This window comes from Ictalurus furcatus, chromosome 21, assembly GCF_023375685.1.
Source record: "Ictalurus furcatus strain D&B chromosome 21, Billie_1.0, whole genome shotgun sequence".
In the NCBI taxonomy this organism is placed as follows: Eukaryota; Metazoa; Chordata; class Actinopteri; order Siluriformes; family Ictaluridae; genus Ictalurus; species Ictalurus furcatus.
This window is the reverse complement of record NC_071275.1, coordinates 10,956,414-10,981,706: the sequence shown is the minus strand read 5'-3', so window position 1 is coordinate 10,981,706 and position 25,293 is coordinate 10,956,414. Positions and strand designations below refer to the sequence as shown.

Below are 25,293 nucleotides of genomic sequence, written 5' to 3'. Positions count from 1 at the left end.
GAGTTCTTGGTGTAGAACCACTACAGTATTACTTTGGTGGTATGCTTCGAGTCGTGCTCCTGTCGGAGGGTGAACCTCTGCCTCAGTCTCAAATTTCTTGTAGACTGGAACAGGTTTTCTTCTACTGTAGGACTGCCCTGTATTTAGCTCCTCCTCCATCTTGCCCTCAACCCTGACCAGTTTCCCAGTCCCTGCTGATGAAAAGCATCCCTGCAACATGATGCTACCACTACCGTGTTTCACTGTGGGAATGTGTTCTCAGAATGATGAGCTTCGATGGGTTTCTTCCAAATGCGCCACTTTTAATTTGAACAAATTTCATTTTAGTCTCATCAGACCTTTTTACTCACGTTTGGTGAGTCCCCAACATGCATTTGAAATGCAAATTCATAAGGCTTTTGTTTTTTCAGTAATTGCTTTCTTCTGGGCTGTGGATCTCTACAGTTCCTTCAGGCCTCCTGGTTGCTTCTCTGACTAATCGTCTTTTTACCCAGTCTCTGAGTTTTGGTTTACAGTCTATTATTTTTAAATAATAGATTTAACGATGCTCTGCAAGTTGTTCAAAGTTTATGCTATTTTTTTTCTATAACCAAAACTTGACTGATCTTTTTGCAGGACTTTGTCCTGTACTTCTGATAAATCCTTGGTCTTTTGATAACTCCTTGGTCCGCTAACAAACTCTGGGGCCTTCCAGGAACAGGTGTATTTATACGGAGATCACATGACACTTTAACTGCACACCGCTGGACTCCATTCAAGTAATTATATGACTTCTGATGGCAACTGGTTGCACCAGAACTAATTAATGGATGTCACAATAATGGGGGTGAATACTTATGCAATCACAACTTTTATATATATATATTTTTTGTTGGAAATAATTTTGTAAATTATATTGATTTATACTGATATATATTGATAATATATCATTATTGGTATTGTGGGTTATTTTGTGTTGATTCCTGACATATAATCCCAATTACGTCCATTTCATTTCCAGCTTATAACACTACAAACTGTGGAAAAACTGGAAAAGGGGTGAATATAATAGGGTCAAGATGCTGCAAGAGACCACAGTGCCGCATTTGAAGGGCTCATTAGCTACATATAAACTAAGCTCAGTTTTCCAAGATGGCCGAAATGAAGATAACATCCAGCCCAGTTCGGCAACATTGGCCTGAGGGTTTAAATCCAATTTGTCTATTTGGCCTCTGTGGTTCAAATACAATTTGTTCCAGGTATTTGCCTTTTATTATATACACACATATGTTACAGGGTCAGAGTTTCTGTGTATTTGTTCATTTTTTTTATTCTACCTGTTCGTTCCCCTCCCAGACCTTCCGGCAGTCTTCTGTCACTTAGTGTTACAGCACCAGTTGAATTACAGAGGTCACATTTTAGAAGTGGATGACAGCTCAAGTTGATGTCTGATTGAAAAAAAAGAAAAAAGAAAGTCCTGAACGAAGTTCATTTCCTAGACTAAAAGTGTGTGGGTGCGTGCGAACTGCATACACCCATGGTTACACACAGTCCTCGTCAACTAGAAGAACAGGTTGGACAGCTGGAGATAAAGGGGGTGAGCAGGAAGCGAGGATGTGTCGTGTGTTTAACCTTATGAGGCAGGCTAAGCCAATGCATACAATCATCATTAACACTCCCTTGCCTCGCTTTCACACTCACACACACTGCGCATGGAAGCTAATAAAAAGCCCTATTGTGACAGTACAGGTCTGAAAATGATTTGGTGAATGAAACACATTTAGTATTTGCTTAATTCCGTCACTAAACAGTGCAAATTATGCCTCTTTGCCAGACTGCACATTTGCAGAACGCATACGTTTCCCCCATTTGGATGGGAACACACAGGCGTGCAGATGAAGACAGATGGTGATATGAGGCAAGGAAGATTATGAGAGAGACAGAAAGCGCGAGGGTGTGGGGCTAGTTAATCATTTGTCCGTGGCTGTAGTAAGTCTGGCCAGCACGCTAACAAGGGGCCTAGTGTTCTTTGGGGCTGCTGATGAAGATTAGAGCGAGGCTGATCCAGCCATTCTCCAAGGGGCGAACTTAGGGAGCACTCCACAAAATGTTAATGGAGCTCTGCGAGGACACACGATTGAAAGATTTTGCCTCAGACATTTGCATAGTCCGACACTCGGTCTGATAGGTTTCAAATTTACCAACAAAAGACATGCGTGCTGAATTCTTAAAAAAAATTTAAAAATAAAAATGGCTACACTTGATCTCTTAGACTAGTGGAATACTTGATGGCTAGCTTAACTTAATAAGCGTGAATTATTTATAATAAGCGAAACCCAGTTAAAAGTGGGCTACTTATGTCTTAAATGTACACTCAGCAACATGAGTAATGATCTGAAAATGGCGTGTTCCCTGAAATCAGGTACATTCATCTGCATTATCAGCTGTACAAACACGACTACACGGCATACCCGGCCGCTGACCCGAAGGCCATCAACGTCCTGACACTGTTCCAAAATGTGCTAAACCTAAACTGAATCATCAAAATGGTAGTGAAAACCGGTCGCAGTTTAGGATTCTGTGCATGAGTCAGGACACGATGGTGAAAAACCGCAGCAAAGCATCCTTACTTTAGCACCGGGGTTGAAGGGTCGATCCTAAAACAAACATCTGCCATCTAGTGGTAGTATGCTGTGGGTTAAATCCAAATATCACTGAAGCTACTCGAAAACCAGGTCAGCCTTTTAAATTGTGCTAGCAACAAGATGATATGTTAATCACTTGTTTTGTTGTGTTTGTTTTTTGCATTATCAAGCAGAGCTGTCCTACAGTGTGAATGGAAACCTCAGGAACACATCAGAAAGGAGCAATAATACATGTATATATACCGTATATCTAATACATCTGCATTGTAGATGTCATTGCTGCAGTAAATCTGACTATGTGTGTATTTGAGCATGTTTGTGTCTATAGAATACAGGGGATTCTCAGTGTGTTATGCAGCTTTTCATCAAGTAAGACTTGCCACATGGGTTTAACACACAAGACGGGGGGGGGGATCATAATCTGGAGCATAACACGAACCAAGCTGCATGTTGCAATGTCACGTGTACACGTGTTTGCTCAGGCCTACACACATACACACACACACACACAGTCAGGATGGGTTTAGGTTGACTTTTCCACCCACGCACAGGGCAACGCATTATACACTTGGACACAATGAAATCAAACTGGTGTATTACAGTACATTCTGTTTGTGTGTGTGTGTGTGTGTGTGTGTGTTTAGTTGAACTAAAAAAAATGCTTGATAATATAAACTAACTGGTTAGTTCCATAACTTTAACTGGATAAAAAGTGCAAGGTGGCGTTCCATGCCATGAATAAATTATAAACTGTATTCCTTGGCAAATTGCTGTGGTATAAGCAGAATAAAATTCTTCATGATGTGCTCACTCACTCAGTCACTCACTCACTCGCTCGCTCACTCACTCTCTCACTCACTCGCTCGCTCACTCACTCACTCGCTCAATCACTCGCTCACCCACTCACTCACTCACTCACTCACTCACACTCGCTCACTCACTCACTCACTCACTCACCCACTCACTCACACTCACTCACTCACACTCACTCACTCACACTCGCTCACTCACTCACTCACTCACACTCGCTCACTCACTCACTCACTCACACTCGCTCACTCACTCACTCACTCACTCGCTCGCTCAATCACTCACTCACTCACTCGCTCGCTCAATCACTCACTCACTCACTCACTCGCTCACTCACTCACTCGCTCACTCGCTCACTCACTCACTCACTCGCTCGTTCACTCACTCACTCACTCACTCACTCACTCACACTTGCTTACTCACTCACTCACTCACACTTGCTCACTCACTCACTCACACACTCACTCACTCACTCGCCCACTCAATCACTCACCCACTCGCCCACTCACTCACTCACCCACTCACTCACTGACCCACTCACTCACTCACGCTCTTACCCACTCACTCACTCACTCATCACCCACTCGCTCACTCACTCACTCACTCACTCACACTTGCTCACTCACTCACTCACTCACTCACTCACTCACACTCGCTCACTCACTCACTCACACTCACTCACTCACTCACCCACTCACTCACTCACTCACTCACACACCCACTCGCTCACTCACTCACTCACTCACCCACTTACTCACTCACTCACTCACCCACTCGCCCACTCACTCACTCACTCACCCACTCGCTCTCTCACCCACTCGCTCACTCACTCACTCGCTCACTCACCCACTCACTCACTCACACTTGCTCACAGCATGCTTACGCACATTCACACCAAGGGGCAGTTTATCTTAGCCGATTCACTTACTGGCATGTTTTAGGGAGGTGGAAGAAAACCTAAAAACCCGGAGGAAACCCACACGGACACAGGGAGAGCATGCACAGAAAATCCACCCAGACACGCACCTGAGCTCAGGATTGAATCTGGAATGCTGAGGTAACACAACGCAATCCACTGCGTCATTACGCCGCGCTCTTGCTGAGGTGCTTTTATAGGAAAAATAAACAACTGATTTCCACGTTATTTTCTTATAACATACTGTTTTATTATTGTTCAAGGAAATATTACTGCTCAGTTAATCAAAAATGTATTCAGAGTACACAGATTTTATCTGTGGGAGTGATTAATGGCCACAACACTTTGTATTAAACAACAAAAAATTTTAATGTAAACTTCTATTAATTGTGTTTATTCTTTAGTGATATCACAAATACACATCCTGAGGTGAAATTTCTCGAAAAGCAGAGCCTCAATTCAGATCGAACAAGATTTTGTTTAGCAGGAATTGTCATTAGTCATTAGTAAGCCTAGATTCCGGATCTGACTGTAGATCATCGCCCCCTGTCGAGGAGAAACAGGAAGTTCACACAGACTCTCAAACAAAAAGTCCTTTGATGATGTGATGGAATTTTGTGTGAAATATAACGAAATAATGATATGCTTACAATGAGTATTGTAATAAATTGAGCCTTGCATGTTTGGATATGCAAAGCTGCACAAAAGATGCGATCATTTATGTATTGTTTATTAATTCATTGTGGAATAACCCAGACATTTCACATGCTGTCAGTGCATTTTGCTTTATTAAGATTGTTATTATTAACCGAGCTCCAAGAACATAACACACATCCAAAAATAAGCATTACGGCAGATCCCTGAAGTGCAGATCCCTTCATTAATTGACGTCACTTTGAAGCGATGCTTGAGAGAGCGAGGATATTCCATTCGACTTGCTTCGGTTCCTCTCTCCTCGCATCTCATCCTTGCATCCTTCTCTCACATCCTAATGGGGTGGAGCTAAGATGCAAGGAAAGGAAATGAGGATGCACAAATAAGAAATGAGAAGCAATATGAAGTATGAAGTATGATATATGAAATATATGAAGTAGTCTAGCTTGACTTACAGGTCATAGGTCAAGTCAGGCTTAGTGCATTCCATCAACAAAGTTCAGGTGCAAATCTATTCATTATTTCTACCAATGCAAGCCGGAAATTGACAATCGAGGCTCAGGCTCATTCAGTAGTCGTTTCTTTTATTTTTATTTCTTACTTGTACAAATAACCTGGAAGATTTGTAGAACATGATCTTAACAAAAAACAATGCATTAAGCAGTGGCCTTAGCATGAGAATACTGTTTGGAAAACTGGCCGGGAATTGCTTGTTTGTGTTTTGATGCGCCTCCTGTTAGTCATTTTATAAGCACTCTTTTTTATGTTCCTCTGTAGATCCTGGGGGTGGAGCTTCATGAACATTCCTGCTGAAAAAAAACCCCAATAAAAACCCTCATAGTAATGGTTATACTGGGAAATTTATTGGTTTTGGTTAATGGAAACTGTAATGGTCTCTGTGGGTCTCTACTGGTAATTTGTTGCCTTCTATTGGTGGCATGTTATGTCTAGTGGATACCATTAAGGACCAATAATAGAAATGGTTTTAATGGTTAGCTCATGCTTTGTAATGGTATTTGTAGTGGAAACCATTAGAACTTCTGTGATGGTTTCTATTGGAGTTTTTTCAGAAGCGATGGGCGGGAATTGAAAAAGAGATTGAATAGTTGGGTGTTGGGGGCTTGGGCTAGTGTCACATTTTAGAAAGCCACCGAGATTACATTTTTTCCCTCCCATTCTGATGTTTGATGTGAACAGTAACTGAAGCTCTTGACCTGTATCTGCACGATTTTATACATTGTGCTGCTGATCGAAGAACTGCGTAAACAAGTAGTCGTACAAGAGTTCCTATTAAAATGGACAGTGAGTGTATGTTTAGGCCACGGCTGATTTACGAGAAGTCCCGTTTGAAACTTAAAAGTCCTATTTTTCCAAAAGGCAAAATATAACTGGGGAATTGCAACACTGCTGATTTGTGTCCTGAAAAAAACAACAACCAAGGGATAAAGTAGAAGAACGTTTGCGACGCCATGCCTGCCCTAAGCCATGCAAAACACTTGGAAATTCGTGGCACATCCAGAACAGCTAAAATACGTATGCAAACATTGTACTAATACTTTGGTTTAATGTTTCACTCAACTGTAAACATATGCAAATTCTGTATGACCAAAATCACAGCTCTAACAAGTTACTAACAAGTGATTAAATTAGCTCGAACACATCGGAGATATGATGCATTTTGGCTAATGTAAGAATTGGCATCAACATAGACAGCAGGCATGAAAACCCACATGGACACCAGGATATTGTAGGCAAATGTGTAATCATGGTGCACCAGGAAATTTACTTTCCCACAGAATTCACGTCCGACTGAAAACACAGCTGATGATTTTGGGTTTTTGTCCGAGTTAGATATGTATATAGGGCAGAATGACTAGTCTGTATCATCTAGAATCATCACAGTTTGGGCCTGTTGCAGTGCATCATGGGATCTCTTGAGTGTGCTGGACATTTGCTAGTATGCATTCAGACATGAATGCAAAATATGCACATTTTTCCAAAAGGTGCGCTATGGATAAAGTGAATCAGATTTAAAAACTGATTTCAATGATAACAGGGCACACACACACTGTGTGTATGTGAATGAATGTGGTTTATTCCTCTTATACTACAATTTGCAAACAGTTACAAAAGTTTTATTTATTGATGGCCAACACATCATACTTTATATCTATCAATTTATAGTTACAGTGATGTGAAAAAGTATTGGCTTTGCGATCACAGAAATTGAACGCCAAATCAACGAAACTCCGCAATATTCGGAGCAGTGTGCAATTTTTCACAATTACCACAGATTTTCCACAGATTCCACATCATGTGATGTCATCACAGCACACATTCAGTCAAAGCCCTCTTCGATTCACGTGCGTCGAACGTGAATACAGCTAAAAGGTCTCATTTACCAACAAACATCACTGTGCAAAACAATTTCGCGAGATCACGATCCGCCAGTTCAAGTAGTTTTCCGCAAAAAAAAGCACAAAAAATAAAAATTCTGTAAATTGCATCGCAAATTTTTTTAAAAAAAAAAAAAAGCTGCAGCAAAAAAATTTTCGCAGACATTTTTGGCCGCAACAATCACAAAAAAAAACTCTGCGAAATCCTGCATGGACTAGTGAACCTTATACAGTTAGATGTCTTGGAATATCAAGAGCTCTCTGAGGTCTTAATGAATGAGTACATTGAGACAGAAAAGTCATGAGCTAGATCAGTTTTCTTACAATATATTCACCTCTGATCTCTGATGTCATTGCACAGCTACTGTACAGTATTTCTGTCACTTTAGGCCATACGTGAAACATCTCAGTGAAAACGTTTTGTTCGCGTATGTTGCTCCATATAATCTTGACATAAAGGCATTTGTCTTTCTGATTGTTCCCTGCTCCAAATGTTCAGTAAAGAGCTATGAGTCATTCCCACAAGCAAATGCATGGAAATGTGCTTCAAGTGACTGAAATATGAGAACATGCAGCTGGCTCTCCTTTCTCACTTATGCGATAGATTTGTGGCAAGTCTGTAACCAATGAACGTAAAAAAGAAAACACATTTTAAAAAAAAAAGTCTCTAAATTCATTACAGTGTGACAGAACTAATGAGTCCTGCAGCCATTCTGCAATTTTAGTTCAAATGAATATAAAACTCTCTTTAAATTAAATTCTCTCTGTAGATATTTATGCATATTAGATTAAGGACAAAATTTGCTTCTCTTTGTAATATTTCATGAATAAGGCTTTGTAAAATCATTATTGAGGATTTGAGCAAGACACAGCGTACACTACCAGCTTATTTTCATACACTTGCGTGGGTTCAATGGCAGCTTTATGTAAACCACTGATTTAAATACACATCCGGCTATATAGCAAAGCACGGACCACGAGCAAAGTATTAGGACACAAAACACCAGTGTCTCCAGCCCATCAGGAAAATCTGTCTCTACTAAAAAAGTGAAGCCAACCCAGTTGAACTGACTTATTTTCTCAACTCGTTTTCTCTTATTTGATGAATATGTTTTGCAGAGTGGCCGGACAGGCAAAGCTGCTGATTCTGTGCTGCATGCTCAGTTCTGCTCATGGGACGAATCCACTATGGTTCCAGAACATCTCCACAAATCTCTTCAAGTCTCCTGGAGATATTCTACTTGGTGGACTTTTTCCTATCAACCAACTGACCAGCAACCTGACCGAGAGAGTGGAACCGGACGATATTCAATGCGAAAGGTAGATTATTCTACAAGTAATAGTTTGTGCTTACAGGTCCTGAAGTTCTCTGAGGAACTGGAGTGCTGAACTGGATTGCATAGCTTTTTGGATTTGAAAGAAGAATGATTAGAATCAGGATAACGCTGATTTTTGTATTTAAAAAGACTTTAAAGATGTATCAGAGGCAATTATGTGATTTGTTACACAAATGTGATATGCCATAAAGAGTATATGCATACAATTATTTCACTTTGCTTGATATTAAAGCAACCTTATTTTCTAACCACATATGTACATCTGTGCAACTGCCACAGACAACAATTTAAATGTCCCTCTAGAAAGATAAGAAAAGGAAACATTTTAACGTGAAACGTACTCATAAAGACAGACTCTTATACGTACAATTTTTATTTATTAAAGAACGCCAAACAATGCTTTTTTTAAAAAAAAAAAAATCTGTTCAGTTATATTTAATGTTGAGGAACATGAAACAAGTTCGTTCCTGTTCTCACTTACGTTATAGCAGCTATAAGCAGTCGTAAACCCTAGTATTCTAACTCGTGAAAATAATAGAATTTTTACACGTCGGGTGAAGTTATATACTATCTTAATACCACATTTATTTTACACTGTAAAACCAGATAGTTCATTTAACTATGAATGACTATGTTATATTTAAGTGTATTTGGCTTAAAGAAATTGATTTATCAACTTTAAAATTTTGAGGTAATTAGTTTCCTAAAAATTTTTGAGTTAAATGAACTTATCTGGTTTTACAGTGTACTTAGCATAAATGAGATTGTTCTAGAAACTGTTGAGTTTGAAAATGTTTGAGGGGGTGGGGCATCGTGTGGTGTGTTTAAACATGATCTATAATAGAGAGCACAAGTGTGGCTGACCTTAGCATACAGAGTAGTATCAGTGAGCATAAAGTACTATTAATTACTTCTCGCAGAAAGAAACGTTCGTATGTGAGATCGCTTCAGTTTTGCGAGCACAGAGCTTGTGAAAAGTAAAATAAATTGAATTGGTTTTTTTGTTTGTTTGTTTGTTTGTTGTTTTTTACCAGCCAGCTCTCCCTTATCATTCAACAGCTACCATCCAGTTAGGGTGAAGGCTAACACGTGCTTCCGCCGAAACACATGAAGTGAACTTCTGGCCACGGATTCCTGTGGTATTGTCAGGATTCAAACTCGCGATCTTATTAGGCACGACGCTTTTCTGTTGCATCAAGTCAGGAACCTGAAAATGTGTGTTTTATAGAAATAGAAAGTAGAGCAATGTAAACAAAAAAAATAATTGACGTCATATCCATTGAGGTCTGGGTCAAAGGTTTAACTGTTTACCGCAGTTATTTTCCACATGGTTAACTGATACTGAGTATTCCTTTAATACTCCTCCAGGCTTGCTTTTCTAGACGTTCTGGGTGAAGTATGTTTTTCTTTATGACAGTGTTGATCAGTATGGCCTTGCACTAGCACTAGTGATGAAGTACACGATAGACGAGATCAACGCTACGCCCGACCTCCTTCCTAACATGACGCTGGGTTTCGAGAACTATGATGACTGCGGACAGTCGGGGATCATCATGAAGCCCACACTGCGGTTCTTCACCACGGCCGTCTCAGACGACGTGGACGTCATGTGTAACTACACCGAGTACATGACCAGAGTTCACGCGGTCATCGGCCCATACAGCTCTGAGATGGCTGGGGTCATTAGTCAGCTAGTCAGCTTTTTCTTGATGCCACAGGTAAGAATCAGTGAAAACAACAAGCTCTAAAAACGTTAAAAAAGTTTTATAGCCATATGAAAATATCGTGTTAATAAAAAATATTTTCATGACATATTTTAATAAATGAACCAGCAAATATGTTATAACAAACACTTATAACAATGAATGAATGAATGAATAACATAAATAAAGCAATTTCTATGTTAAGATAATTCTGTAGCTCATTTTCATGCTAGCTCCTTCCCCCCTACAGATCAGCTACGGAGCCAGCAGTGACGGGTTCAGTGACAAGCTGACGTACCCGTCGTTTATGCGCACTGTCCCCAGTGACAGATGGCAGGCCATGGCCATAGTAGAGCTGCTGCAGGTGTTCGGCTGGAACTGGGTGGCAGTGATCGGCAGTGATGAGACTTACGGCAAACAGGGTCAACAGCAGGTATCCCAGAATGCCGCCAACGGAGGCATTTGTGTAGCCTACGAAGGGTTGATACCAGTCTACGAAGACCCGGTGCCCATTATATCAGAGATCCTGGATGGCATAGTGGAGGCCAAAGTGGGCGTCGTGGTGGTGTTCGCATCCTCCCAAGCAAGTGCCGCCTTCTTCAAAGAGGTGAGTGAGAAACATACTGCCCGGTTGTCATCGATACTCGACTTTTTTATTCTAAACTTGTGTGATGAAGAGTTACCGTTACAATCCTGAAGTTGATTATTATCCTATAACAGAACACCCTGAAGTGTTTAATTCTTCTTATACCACAGCAGTTTTCCAATTTATTCAACAATAACAGGTCATACATTTGATCTGTTTATAACTGCTTTAAACGTTGTGTTATAAAATGCAAATCATTAGAGAATATATACATATATATCATGTTTACAAAAGGAGATGCACATTTGTAACTTTTAAACTAATATCATTTTGAAATTGGAGGGAGGAACATCTGGGAAACATAACACATTAAATGCCTTGTTGCTGTCATTTAAATGTATTTGCCTTTAGTCATTTGGTCCTAAGGGTATGCAAATTTTTAGCATCCAACTGTAACGTTTAGCAGATGTTTTGTCTAATGAAAGTGAAAACATCCGTGCACTCACACAGACCCTTTAATAAGTAATCTCACATCAAATAATATCTGACATCCAGCTAAAAGGAAGAAAACAATTTTCAGATGATTCACTCTCGACAAATAAGATCAGGCTGATTAAGACCACAGACAGGAACCGGACACTAAACCAACACAGTTTCTTTTAAATGCATGAAATATTGAGAGTATTGTATACACAAAACATCAATGCATTACACTCAATACCCAAAAAAATCTGGATTGGATCCATACGAACGTAAGCGTGCGTGTAAAAATCCACCTTCGCCCCGGGTTTGTTTGAGCACCTCCCTTAACGAATCATCATCACACAGATTGCACATGTGATCACGTGAGTAATATGTGCTTTCATGTGAAAAACATGCGAAAGTGAATTTCGACATGAAATCGCATGCGTGGACTTGCACGTGACATCACGTGATGCTATGTGATGCATAAAACCGCACGTCCTACATGTGGAGAATTAACCCGTGTAAATAAATGAATCGGATAGAAAACAATTCAATAATGAAAGCGCATTAACATAAAAAACATATTTATATTATGTACAGAGATGTCATTTTGAGCATCAACAAACATTAAATATGAAACAAAAGGTGATTTAGTTCCTGTCATGTGACTTTTATTTGTTTCATTGCTTATTTTCATCACATCTACTGTATTGTGACACCCCAGCAGCTGAAAGGGTTTTTAAATAAAGTGTTCTTAAATAATGCTAAACTGGGTATTTTAAAATAACATTTTAAAATTCTGTTGCTGTAAAATCATCTAAGTACTAATCGGGTTTTCTAGATATGACCTATCAAATGCACATAGGCTAATTCAAAGCTGGTTAAAAAAAGAGAAAAGGATAAAGATAAAGGTAATAATATTCTTAGCACCAGTATATCTTTTCTTCTTTTTGCAGGTAATCAGGAGGAACATGACAGGAGTCTGGCTTGCTAGCACGGCATGGGCTGTACACAGCAGCATCGTCACCCTGCCTGGCATTCAGACCATTGGTACCGTGCTGGGCTTCACCGCCACGACCCAACCCATCAGCCTGCTCAGCCCATACGTACAGGAGCTTTTCACCAAGATGGCGCAAGAGCGACTCCAAATGCAAATCACACAGCCGGATCCTGACATCTCCCCTCTGGAGAACCCATGTCCAAGCTGCTGGAATCTTTCTCCTGCAAACGTGAGCATCGTCGAAACAGAGCTGGTGCGTCGCACTGCCTTCAGCGTCTACACTGCCGTCTACAGCGTGGCCCAGGCCCTACATAACATGCTCAACTGTAGCGCAGCCGGGTGCACCAGAGATCCCAAGACCGAAAATATTTATCCCTGGCAGGTAGGATTTCAATCTGCATCTATAAGTCGATCCACAACATGACAAGACCTGTACTCGACTCAAAAAATCCATTCTTCTTCTTGTTTTTATTTTGTGCACAGTTGTTGCCATGGGTACAGAAGGTTTCTATGACACTGAATGGAACACAAATCAACTTTGACACAGCGGGAAACCCAAATATCGGCTACGATTTGTTAGCATGGGTCTTTCAGAACAACAGTGTGACCTTCCAAAACATCGGGACCTACGTCCAGAACCTGACGATGGATAAGAATCTAATAAAATGGCACACGAAAAATAATATGGTATTAAAGAAACGTCTGCGGTCTGCATGAATTTACTTATACTTATTATATACTTATTAATATATATATATATTTTTTTCATTTAAATCTGACATTAAATCTTACATTATAACAGGTCCCTACGTCTACATGCTCCTCAGACTGTCTATCAGGACAAGTGCGCATAGTTAAAGGATTTTATTCCTGCTGCTTTGACTGCAGTGACTGTTTAGATGGAACTTACCAAAACAGAACAGGTGAGAAACAGTCAAAGTTTTTTTTTATTAGTATACAGTAGAGACATGATTTATTCCCATTTCTGCCCACTCCAGAAGGAATTATGACAAATCCCGCCCACTCCTCCTTTTTCTATTTTTATTATTATTGTTTGTACCTTCTTTTTTGTTGTTCCAATGTCTCGGGTATTGATACCATCAGTACCAACTAGATATATGTACTAATAATAACGTTAATGATTTTTACAATGCAATTATGCAGTGAAGGTCTGAAGGGGTTAAATATATCAAAGCCACTTTCACATCTTCTTATTTTCCTCACTTCAAAGACGATATCCAATGCACCAAATGTCCTCCACGCCAGTGGTCCACGTTCCGCAGTACTAGCTGCGTCTTCCCCACCTACGAATACCTGGCTTGGTCATCTTTTGAATCGGTAGCCCTGATACTGGCTGGACTTCTGCTGCTGTCCTGTCAGGCAGCAATGGGCATCCTGTTCTTCCAACACAGAGGGACGCCACTCCTGAAAGCATTGGGAGGACCTCTGTGTGGCTTGGGTCTGCTGAGTCTGATGGGAAGCTGTATAAGTCTGGTGCTGTACCTGGGTCAGCCGAATGATGTCATTTGCCGTATTCAGATACTTCTGTATATCATGTTCCCCACTGTAGCCCTGTCCACCCTCCTGGCCATCTCCATGCAGGTGAGCAAAAAAAGTCAAATTTGCAGTATTTGTAGATATGTTGTTCAAATTGCATGATCCCATTATGTTTATTTCTTTGTGTTGACAGATTGTTTATGTGTGCGAGTTCCCTGAAAAAGCTCCAGAGAACATGGAGAACCTGCAAGGCCTTGGCAGCTGGAGTCTGGTGCTAGCGTGTTGTGGCGTCCAATCAGGGCTCGTTGGCTGGTTTATCATTGAAGGACCTTCGCTTACCATGTGGGTAGACAGTCTGGAAGTGGATTTTGTGAAGCGTTTCCTGCCCTGCCCTGTCGAGCCCATACTGAACTTTGGACTCATGCTGGGTTTCAATGGCCTTCTGGCCTTGATCTGCTTCATGTGCACCTTCATGGCGCCAAAGCCAGTCAGGCAGTATAACTTTGCTAGAGACATTACCATCGCCAGCCTTATCTACTGTGTAATATGGGTCATATTTATCCCAATCTATGCCGGCCTGGGTGATAAAGAGAAGACGATCGCTCAAGTAGTGTTCAATTTGATTAGCAATACAGCACTCACGGTCAGTTATTACCTTCCAAAGTGTCACCTCCTAATCAAGGAGCCAGACCTCAACAAAAACGAATATTTCGCCTCGATCTTAGAGGGAATCCCCCCGATACCACCTGAGGAGCCACCACAAGATAAAAATAAGCCAGATAATAAAAATGATGATAAAGAGGGGGATAAAAATGAGGATAAAGAGGAAACTAAAGAGGACAGTAAGGAGGAAAATAAAGAGGATAACAGTTAACCATGTCGGCCTGTTGTGTAAGTGATAGGCATTTAGGCAGGGGTGGAAAACACAGACAAATTATACTCATAATCTTACTCAATTAAAAGTGGAAGTATCCAGCCAAAAAGGGAAAAAAAGTTGCTACTTTTAAACATACGTAAGAAAGTAAATGTTTTTAACTGATGAAATTAAGCAATGTCATGTTTCTTGTGAAAACTAACTTTTATTACTTATCTATAACTGTTATAAGCAACTATAGGGGTTTTAAAATAGGCTAATTTAAGTTAAATATAGCCAGCCAACGTTAGTAAATCAGGTACATTTACCTCAACGTGCCTTTTCAAATGAGATGACGTTCACATCTCTATGGAGGTAAAGAAGACGCCTCATTTTATACGGCTCTTTACATACTGTAGCACTTATGAACGTCCTCTGTGATTCAGACCACGTGGTTTGAGATGGCAGTGGTACCTCACTGGTTTAGACACTGGACATTGGACTGCTGACCTGAAGGTCATGAGTTCAAATCCCACCACCACCAAGCTGCCACTGTTGGGCCCTTGAGCAACGCCCTTAACCATCAACTGCTCAGTTGTATAAATGAGATATATGTAAGTTGCGATGGATAAGGGTGTCTGCCAAATGCCAGAAATGAAATGTAATGAAATGTAATGAAACCTTTTACTGATGTAGGGCCAGGAGCACTCATCCTCAAGTTCCTCACTGCAGACCAGTGGCTTATCCATCTTCACACAGATAGCGATAGCATTAACTACATTGCATAGCATGAGAAGGATGACGAATTGACACAATTTTGATTGTTTTTTCTACACTGATAGACTTAGGATTGGTGCTGGAGTCTGTTTGATTGACATACAGTGTGCTTTATTAGCTGGATGAGAGAAGAAGAGCCTGGAATTTGTAATGAGTAACTACTTAAAGTAAAAAAGTAGGCTATGTTTTACTCTTAAATAAGTAAGAATATAAGCATTCAGTAATAGTCAAGTGAAGCATAAATACACCAGTAATACTTTAAGTAAGGAAGGACTATTTTCCGCCCCTGAATCTAGGCTAACCAAACTTTAATGCTAACACAGGCACTGTGTATATATAAATCAGTGTATATACTATATACACATACATTTATACAAGAATTATCTATGTTATCTCTGTAACTGTTCGGTCAGTTTATTATAAATAAAGTGAAATTAAAATGCTTTTGTGTTTCTGTCTGCATTCACAACAAAACAGCTAATTTGTTGAGATTTGGCGCCGCTGTAGGCTTCATCCAAACCCGTGTACTATCTTACTAAGTAGAGTGCGAAAAGCTGCCGTGGGCGGCGCTGTTCTGCATACTGTTTAGTGCGGTAGTATGCAGGGCGGATATAAACGCCGAGGCGCCTAGCGACGGTTGCTAGCAACTTTCTGTGAGTTCCGGTTCTACTCTTCTGCAGTTAGACATATCTCCTCAGGAGGGTCCAGTTAGTTCCAATAATTTACAGTGCTGTTCTGGTTTTATATCATTTTCAAAGTAACTTTTGAAGGTAAGGAAGTCTTTTATTTTGGGTAACTAGCAGCACCAACTAACTAGCTAACTATTACACTAAAACTAGCTAACGTTAGAGCTTCGGGAAAATGTATAAGTAACGAGTAGATATAATGATCTGCTTGTGTTATGTGTTATTTATTTATTTGTTTATATATTTTTAAACTTCATTAGCTATAGTGTGACCTTTAACTAATATATGGTACTCTATGGAATGCAATGACACAACAGCAACAACAACACCAATAATAATAATAATAATAATAATAATAATAATAAAACAGACTTGGGTCAAGTCACAGATTATTATTAAATTATCTTATTAAATGCACTCCAACTATTTTCAAACACTGCAAAATTACAAATAAATGTAATTCATGTGCAGTATTTTGCTGTCTGTATAATTTTATATTAACACAATGTTTTCAGAATCACTGGGTATACATGTACGAGGAATTTGTCTTGGTGTAATGGTGCTTAACAATAACAGTAAATACAAGAAATAAGATTATATTAATAAGATAAACAAGAGAGAAAGTTATGAAATGAGAAGCATCTATTTAAAAACATTTAAAGCTATGTAAACTGAGCATAAATCTAATATATATATATATATATATATATATATATATATATATATATATATATATATATATATACACACACACATATATATATATATAAAAGATTTAGGAAAATAAACATATAGACATTAACTGCACGTTAGTGGCGCACCAACACACCGTTATAAATATGAAGGCTGGTTTTAAAATTATTGGCACCCCCAATAATTGGAACAATAGGGCTGGGCAATATGATGATATAATATCAATGTAACTATCTGTCTGTCTGTCTCTAACTGTCTGTCTGTCTCTATCTATCGTACTAGAGCTAGTGAGCTTTCTGTCCTCTCTCTCTCTCTCTTTCTATGTGTGTGTGTGATGATGTAAAAGAGTACTGAAATACTGAAAAGCAATAAAAAGGTTTTGAATTCTAAATGAATAAAGTCTGTTACTAGTTTGTGAACATTGATGGCTAGCTCGCTGCTCTTTTCAGTATGTCTTGTAGTCGTTTATCTCCAGGTCTTCACAGTGCAGCAGTTTTAGTTAGTCACTGTCGTCATGCCTCGTGGAAGATCAGCGATTAGCGTCCACTCTGATTCCAGCGACATGGATATTGATACACTGGGTAATGATGCACACAGTAATGTGTAAAGGAGAAAAAAAATGACATGTGGCTTTAGTCTGAGATGCTGTGTGTGTGTGTGTGTGTGTGTGTGTGTGTGTGTGTGTGTGTGTGTGTGTGTGTGTGTCACAGGAGAGACAGAGATGGGCAAGCTACAGAGGCAGTTTCGCATCATGGAGGCCGATCGGCAGGCCTATAGCATCCAGTCACAGGAGCTTATTCGCAAACAGCGGTCAGTTAAACAATCATAAACACATACACGCTTTTTTCAGTAACACTGCACATCTTGAGGCATCTCTGCCTCATGCAGTAGCTCCGAGGTTCTGGTTTGATCCCGAGCTCAGGTTACTGTCTGTGCTGAGTTTCACATGTTCTCCCCATGTCTGTGTGGGTTCTTTCCGGGTTCTCTGGTTTCCTCCCACTGTCCAAAAACATTCCAGTAGTTGGATTGGTGGTGAATCTAAATTGCCCCTAGGTGGCATGTTTATGGGAGGAAACCGGAGAACCCAGAATGAACCCACACAGACATACCCTCCATTGAATGGAACAGTGTGTGTGTGTGCGCATGGTGCCCTACGATGGATTGCTATCCTATTCTGGGTGTATTCCTGGTTCATTCCCAGTGTTTCCCAGGACTGTTATCCACTGCATGGTGCATTTAAAAAAAAAATTCCATCATGAAAAAGACTAGGGTTAATGTGGTTTTACTAGTGACGTCAAACCAATTCCACGGTTCAAATCCTCATGATATTTTTCATATTATCCTTTATCGTTGTTGTGCCCCCATCACTCCGTGCACGTACGCCGCCCGACAGTCTGGAGATGGAGAAGCTGCGTGAGGAGCATGAGGAGCTGCAGAAGAACCTGCGAGCATCCGCGAGCCAGTTGCGTAGGCAGACCGACAGCCACGACGCCCAGCAGCTCCGAGCTCTCCTGAACCGCCTTGACGAACTCAACGAGCAGCTGGAGAGAGAGCGACTCAGTCAAGCGGAGCTCGATCGAGAGGTGATGACCTTCCGACATCACATGCGCGCACACACACACTCACTCACTGCACGCATACACTGCACACACACGCAACAAAGTGGCTGAGTTATTTACAATTCAAAACACATGCTGTACATACGGAAGCCGTCTTCCTTAAAGAACATCGTCAGAGCGGAAAGACAAACCCAATCGAAGTCTCTCACTCTCCTTTTACTGAATTCATAATCCACGGAAGAGCTTTTCAGCATGAGTTGTATTCTGTTTTGTATTACATATATTCACCTGGAAAGAGCATCACTGTGTGCACAATCTTACCTTCAGAGAGACATTGTTCAAATCTCAAATCTGGTCATGTGACCTAAAGGAGACTAATATTAAAAAGGCATACCATCACAATTTATGTTGTTTTGAATATTATATATATATTTATATATATAAAATATATATGTGTGTGTGTATATATATATATATATATATATATATATATATATAATATTAGTGTGTATGTGTGTGATTCTATGTGTGTTTTAACAGATCCAGAATATTCAGAAGAAACTGGAAGAGCTGAGAAAAGGAGATGTTAGTACCTTTCACAGTCAGAAGTCTCAGGCTCGCCACATCCAAAAGGCCACTCGCACCCTGGAAAATAAACTGGACCGGGTGAGTTAGAGTCCGATCCCTTATACATTCTACACTCTCTGAGCCAACTCAGGAATGCGTTTGGGAGTCTAAGCGAACACGAAAGAGAGTTTTCATGAGCAGTAGTTTGAAAAGATCTGGAGGCTTCACGCATCTCCGAGTTAGGCCACCGTTTCAAGTTGCTAGATTTTTTTTCTCTGTCTCTTTGCCCCCCCCCCCCCCCCCCCAGGCTCTCGTTCGTTTCAATGAGCAGCTGGCGAAGAACAGCCAGCTGAGAGAGGAGCTGGAGACGCTACGCGTGGAGCGTGTCCGCTTCCAGCAGCTTCACCACAAACTGGACAAGGTCGTTGTTTACGTAGAGTATAGCATTTATAGAGATTTTTAATCACAAAGCCAAGTTGTGGTCAGCGTGGGAGATTTTCTGTCTTACAGGAGCTTCGGGAAATCCGGCAGGAGATTGGTGACGTCATCGGCATGTCAACGGCAGCTTACGATTCCAGGTGAACTGAGTTTACTGTTACTATGAAATTCATATATACTATTGCTCATGTCCCTTATGTGCTAGGTAATATGTTTATACGATCACTTGAAAAATCATCTAACGGTCATTATTATTATTAATATTATTATTATTATTATTATTATTATTATTATTATTATTAGAGCGTATGTAAACGCACTCTGTGTTTTTGTGTGATCTTCAGAGTGGAGGCTCAGACGAAGATGACGATGATGAAGGAGAAGGCGGTGAAGGACCTGGCGCAGTACACCGTGGAGATGAAGGAGCTGGAGAGGCTGATCGCACACGAGCAGCGCCTTAAAGACTTCATGACAACCAAGTGCAAGGAGAGGACAGGACTGGACGACGCACTCAGCCACAGACACGGTGAGAGCTCCAGAAATGTTGGCACCCTAGGTAAAGATGGGGATGGGGAGGGGTTGTTATGAAAAAACATCTAGTGTAGTAGTGTAATCTCACTCAAATCTAGCCTTTAAGAAAATATAAAACCCTTTTGTGTCACAATTACTGGCACCCCACTGTTTAGTACTTTGAACAAGCTTCTTTTGGAGAATACAGAGTGTGAGAGAGCCCCGATTCTCCACGGTTCTAGGTTGTCTCTCTTGTGATATTTCTTCAGCTTACCTCACAGGTTTTCTTGACTTTGCAAGTCTTGGAGGAAACACATTTGCCTTCACCCTCTTGAGTTGGTAGTTGTAATGTGATAGGGGAAAGTTAGCTAGTGGGTGGGAATTGGCCAAGACCAAATTGGGGAGAAAATGTTTTGGGGGAAAAAAGCTTCTTTCTTTTTGTCATCAAACCATTTTTGTGTGGATTTAGATGTACGATTCCAACCAAGTTGTAACTTCTTGGCAGAGGTAGCCAAAAAGTTCTCAGGGCCTTTGGATCCTCCACCACATTCTTTACCAGTTGAGGTTTTTTCTTTAGAACCATCCTTCTTATTTTTATGCCAAACTCACTTTGAGTGTTTGTTGCAAAAAAAAAAAAGGTCTCCATAGTTCATAAACTATAGCTCAATTATGAAGGTCAATACACTTTTGTCTCAATTCACTTGTATATTTTCCTTGTTATTCAATCTTCTAATCTTCCTCATTCATCTTGTTGAAGAACTTGTAAGGGAATTTGACCTGTGTGTCACCTTATATTTATTCCCCAGTGAAACAACAGGAAGTCATGGTTGACTACTTATGAGTTCCTAAACACTCAGGAGAACTTGAAAGTTGAAAGTGTAAAATGTATAATAACATGAACTTGCTTGAGTTACCTTTTGTTCACAGGAATTTGTATGGGTGGCAATAATTGTGACACGTCGTGTTTCTTTACAGTTTTTTAAAAATTAATTTTTCTTCAAAATTTACTTTGAAGAAGCTCTTTAACCATTCATAACCTTTTTACCTATCTTTACAAAGGGTGCCAATAATTCTGGAGCAGAACTGTATGTATACATAGAATGTAGTTACTTTTTTGTGGTTGATTAGTTGGAAACTAGGATGATGATGATGATGATGATGATGGTGGCAGAAATGAAGGAGCAGCGGAGGACCGACTCGGAGGTGGCGGCGGAGACTCTGGAGGAAGTTTTCCAGCGGATACAGAAGGTGACTGGCGAGGACGATTTGGAAATGCTAGTCACCAAATTTATCCAGGGTGAGTCAGCTCTGTCTAATCTCCATCTAATCTATACTGAGATGATGTTTCAGATGTAATAAGGTGCTTCAGTATCGACCTGTAATAGAGTGCGTGTCTAATCTACGAGTTAAACCGTTTGCTGTATGATCTGTATTGCATGCAGCGGAAGACAGGAACTTTGCTCTCTTTAATTACGTTAACGAGCAAAACACGCAGGCTGAGGCTTTGAAAGATCAAATCAGACAGGTGAGTCCAATCAAAGTTTATTTTTATTTATTTTTTGACAAATTTTTTCCTGTAATCTAAATGTACTTGCTCAGCCACGAGATGTTTGGTGTCTGCTTCTTTAGTGTCGTACTGGAGCTATAAAGTTCATGTAGCAAACAAATAATAGAAGTTTATAATTACCAGATTAGCATTTTGCAAACTTTTTAACTGATAGCTATACCCTTACGTTAGTTTACATTAGAACAGTAAAAAAAAACAAATCCAAAAAACAGACACCAGACATGTCTTGGGCAATTAACTTTTCCCTTTTATGTTCATATGGAACATCAGAAACGCTGTTATCAAAGAGATAATGCTGTTATCTGTTTGCTGATCCAGATCAAAGAGGAGATGGAGAGGTTCCAGGTGGAGGATCTGCAGCAGGAGCAGGAGCATCACACCACCCTCAAGCAGATGGAGGAGCAGCAGAGAGACACTGAAACTCAGGCCCTGGAGTACGAGGCCCGGGTTAAAGAAATCACCCAGATCCTGGATCAGATTAAGACAGGTGAGAAGAGGTGGTTTTGATGAAATAACATGAAAACAACCGCAATATTTGTTTCTGTCTACTCTCATACCTGCTTAACATGCTGTTATAAAGACAATAAAGACTAAAAGACACAACATTTGAGCAGTAAAGTTTGTTTTTGTGTGTGTGTGTGTGTGTAACGTAGGAGTGAGCGCCGTGTTTAATAAGATCGATTGCGACCATGCAGCAGTGGACGATTTGCCCGGTTCTTTGGCTGGAATCAGAGACTCCGATATCATGACGTACCTGAGGTTGGTGGAGCAGAAAACCAACATGCTGCTCACTGTGCAGGCCTTCATCAACTCCAAGGTACAATAACCATGAAACAAGACCCACATTTTTAACATTTCTTCTTTTTAGTGCGATAATCTCTTGCACCTGGTTTGAATATAAGATTAGGACTCTTTGATTAATAGCACTGATGAAAGCTGTATTATTTACCTTTTATAGTCCTAATCACTGTTTTGTGAGGTGTACAATAGAGACTGGTGTAATCAAAATATGTTAAAAATGCATTTAAAGTTCTAAAGGTCTACTGTTAAGAAGGTTCAGCACATGACCCTCTAAGTTTGAACACTTGGTGTCACTATGATGTAAATCCAGTGATCAGGTCCAAATCTGCTCCTCTTTGACTTTTTTCCCCCAAAACGCTGTTAATTCTACAGTCTTGCATTAATTTTATATGATCAGAATGAATATTTTTCATTTACCGGGAATCAGTTACTGTATTGAAGCATTTAGTACTAGCAAAATCTATACAGTCTTTAGTTATATATCAGAAAGTCATTAAACCTCACATATAAAGTTAGTTTATTCAGTATAAATAATTTCTTTTCTTTTTTTTTTACTGTACTGTATTTATTAGATTATATTAGATAGCCATTGTCTCATGGCTGACAGTAACAAAGTTTGTAAGCCTACTTTACAGGATTTATTAGACGTATGTATTAGACATTTGTGGTGTGTGCGTGTGTGTGTGTGTGTATGTGTATATATATATATATATATATATATATATATTATGGCAGATTTGAGTCGGTAGTATACACGTTTAGAATATGCATACAAGAGTTATCCATATTTTTTATATCTTATCAGGACCCGGAGAAGGATTACGATCCGAAATTGGCGGCTCAGGAGCTGCTTGGGAAAATTGCGGAGATGCAGAAACAGGCTCCTGTCGTGCAGCCTCCTGTTCCTGGGTAAGTAGGTCAGGATGGTAAGGTTGAAGATGTAAAATATAACAGTGATATATATATATATATATATATATATATATATATATATATATATATATATATATATATATATATATATATAATCCAAAGTGATTTATAAAGTAAGTCAGAGTTAATTCCATGCATAGAGCTGCTAGTGAAGCTGATAGGTGATGTGAGGTGACTAGGTAAGCTATGAGTAGAAAACTGAGAAGGCTTTAGCTAAACACACTAGTACTTATTAATCATAAGGCAATTAATTAAAGCCCCAGAAAACCTAAATCCACTGTTGCCTCCTAATGAGGTTAATGCTGTTCCACAGGTTTATATTTACCACATATGAATAATTGGTGACTTTTCAGGAATCTCATGTGTGTCACTAGTATTCTTCCCTTCTCTATGTAAAGTGGGTGACCATCAACAGTCACAGGACACACGTCGGGAATTAGCTAGCTTCACGGATGTTCCACAACACTGGGTCTCATTTATCGATCGTTTCCTAACGTTGTCGATGTTTTCGTAGGCCAAACCGAACCAAAATCCTACGCTGATAAACACGAGTCAGGCGTAAATTACCAAGCATTTGCATTTTGGCCACACCCACAAAACTCACAGAGCGCCAACTAAACTTCCAGTAATGCAGCTCAGCCATTACAGTGCATTGGCTACCGTAGACACAAAGTAACATTTCCACCTTTTGTGGGATGCCATTACTTTTGTCCTCATTGATTTGAAGTTGCTTTACTTATCAATATCCTGAACCGCAAGCTTTTTGTGCATGACCGAGTTACGTTTATACTCCAGGGATGACTACGATATAGAAGATTTGCTACTTCCACATGAGGAAGACCAACCTTTGCCCCAGGAAGAACTTCGTCAGCGTATTATGAACAGAGTAAGGAAACAAACACACACACACACACACACACGCACGCACTCTGGTGAAAATGGCCTCTAGTTTTATCAGGTTTTGGCATGTTTAGGGTTTAGGTTTTAACGTGTGTCTCTGTGCAGATTCTTCAAAAGGAAGAAGCGTTGCATGCTGGGAAGAGCAAAGAGGCCAGGTCTGCTAAACTCAGCGCTCAGAGATCTTGATTACCGTGCATGTGTGTCTTGGGACTTGGACGGTGTCTGGTGTAAAAATACAGAAATAATGAAATGCATTTAAAACAATAGTTGTCACAATCAGTCTCCTCTGACTGCTGATATTCTTACAAATATCCATCTATGCCCATGTACATGAAACCCCGCCTCCAAAAACCCACAGTGTTCGGAGTTCATCTATGTTAGTTCAGTAGCTAGCTGGGTAACTTTCCAGCATTTCACAATGTCAAATTAAGAGTCTTTTTTATCATTACTAAAAAACCAAACAAACAAACCAACCTTTAAAAATGTATCTATAAATGAAAAAAAAAGTACTGATAAAAAGTGTCATTTGTTAATAAATAAACAATTGTAATTAATTGTTACCAAATTGCTTTGGTATAAGTGGAATAAAACTGCTTGGGATATGCTATAAAAATATTGGGATATGCAGAAATATAAACAACCTGATCATGGTAACAGTGACTAAACAACTAAAGACCGTGATAGTCACCCCTGCCCTGTCGTTTTTGGGTTTTAATTCACAGCTCTCACAATATTTCCGTCATCAGCTGCTGTAGTTTTCCTTAGCCAACCCGTTCAGTGTGTTTTCTCAGTACACCAGTGGTTTCTTTCTTTTTCAGGATGTTCCAAATTGTTGTATTGGCTTTATCCAATGTTTGTGTAATACCTCTTTTCTCAGCTTCAAAATGGCTTGCTTTTCTCCCATAGACATCTCTCTGATCTTCATGTTGGTTTATCCTTTTTAAACAACAAATGCGGTCTTCACAGGTGAAACCGAAGGCTAAAACCAAGAGTAAATGTTCAGATCTATTTATTCTTTAAA

At 39.9% G+C, this 25,293-nt stretch overlaps 2 protein-coding genes and 1 long non-coding RNA gene across 5 annotated transcripts; all 3 read left to right on the top strand.

Moving 5' to 3' along the window:
• The first annotated feature begins 1,041 nt into the window (after nucleotides 1-1,041).
• LOC128625300 (uncharacterized) lies at nucleotides 1,042-4,454 on the top strand. The gene is made up of 3 exons (XR_008388906.1): nucleotides 1,042-1,576; nucleotides 2,798-2,857; nucleotides 4,376-4,454. It is a non-coding gene; the product is annotated as an uncharacterized LOC128625300 (long non-coding RNA).
• A 4,022-nt stretch (nucleotides 4,455-8,476) lies between these two features.
• Nucleotides 8,477-16,056, top strand: LOC128625299 (taste receptor type 1 member 3). The gene is made up of 8 exons (XM_053653503.1): nucleotides 8,477-8,720; nucleotides 10,155-10,455; nucleotides 10,691-11,047; nucleotides 12,448-12,873; nucleotides 12,975-13,178; nucleotides 13,294-13,414; nucleotides 13,723-14,093; nucleotides 14,182-16,056. The coding sequence occupies exons 1-8, from the start codon at nucleotides 8,503-8,505 to the stop codon at nucleotides 14,860-14,862; spliced, it is 2,679 nt and encodes an 892-aa protein (XP_053509478.1). The 5' UTR covers nucleotides 8,477-8,502; the 3' UTR covers nucleotides 14,863-16,056.
• Nucleotides 16,057-16,250: 194 nt separating this feature from the next.
• odad1 (outer dynein arm docking complex subunit 1) lies at nucleotides 16,251-24,837 on the top strand. 3 transcript variants are annotated; one of them, XM_053652946.1, is made up of 15 exons: nucleotides 16,251-16,388; nucleotides 17,473-17,578; nucleotides 17,708-17,807; nucleotides 18,391-18,580; nucleotides 19,097-19,222; nucleotides 19,431-19,544; nucleotides 19,634-19,701; nucleotides 19,906-20,087; nucleotides 21,243-21,368; nucleotides 21,514-21,596; nucleotides 21,957-22,125; nucleotides 22,292-22,455; nucleotides 23,245-23,348; nucleotides 24,168-24,258; nucleotides 24,378-24,837. In XM_053652946.1, the coding sequence occupies exons 2-15, from the start codon at nucleotides 17,512-17,514 to the stop codon at nucleotides 24,456-24,458; spliced, it is 1,665 nt and encodes a 554-aa protein (XP_053508921.1). In that variant the 5' UTR covers nucleotides 16,251-16,388; nucleotides 17,473-17,511; the 3' UTR covers nucleotides 24,459-24,837. The 3 variants fall into 3 exon arrangements, with proteins under 3 accessions (XP_053508921.1, XP_053508920.1, XP_053508922.1); XM_053652945.1 differs by having other exon boundaries at nucleotides 16,252-16,388; nucleotides 17,459-17,578; XM_053652947.1 differs by having other exon boundaries at nucleotides 16,290-16,388; nucleotides 17,447-17,578.
• The last annotated feature ends 456 nt before the right edge of the window (nucleotides 24,838-25,293 follow it).

Coding starts and splice junctions, on each gene's coding strand:
- LOC128625299 (XM_053653503.1), top strand. CDS start 8,503: ATGAATATGTTTTGCAGAGTGGCCGGACAGGCAAAGCTGCTGATTCTG. Junction 11,048..12,447: donor GTGCCGCCTTCTTCAAAGAG/GTGAGTGAGAAA, acceptor TTCTTTTTGCAG/GTAATCAGGAGGAACATGAC. Junction 13,415..13,722: donor AACTTACCAAAACAGAACAG/GTGAGAAACAGT, acceptor CTCACTTCAAAG/ACGATATCCAATGCACCAAA.
- odad1 (XM_053652946.1), top strand. CDS start 17,512: ATGCCTCGTGGAAGATCAGCGATTAGCGTCCACTCTGATTCCAGCGAC. Junction 19,702..19,905: donor ACGGCAGCTTACGATTCCAG/GTGAACTGAGTT, acceptor TGTGATCTTCAG/AGTGGAGGCTCAGACGAAGA. Junction 21,597..21,956: donor TGAAAGATCAAATCAGACAG/GTGAGTCCAATC, acceptor TTGCTGATCCAG/ATCAAAGAGGAGATGGAGAG.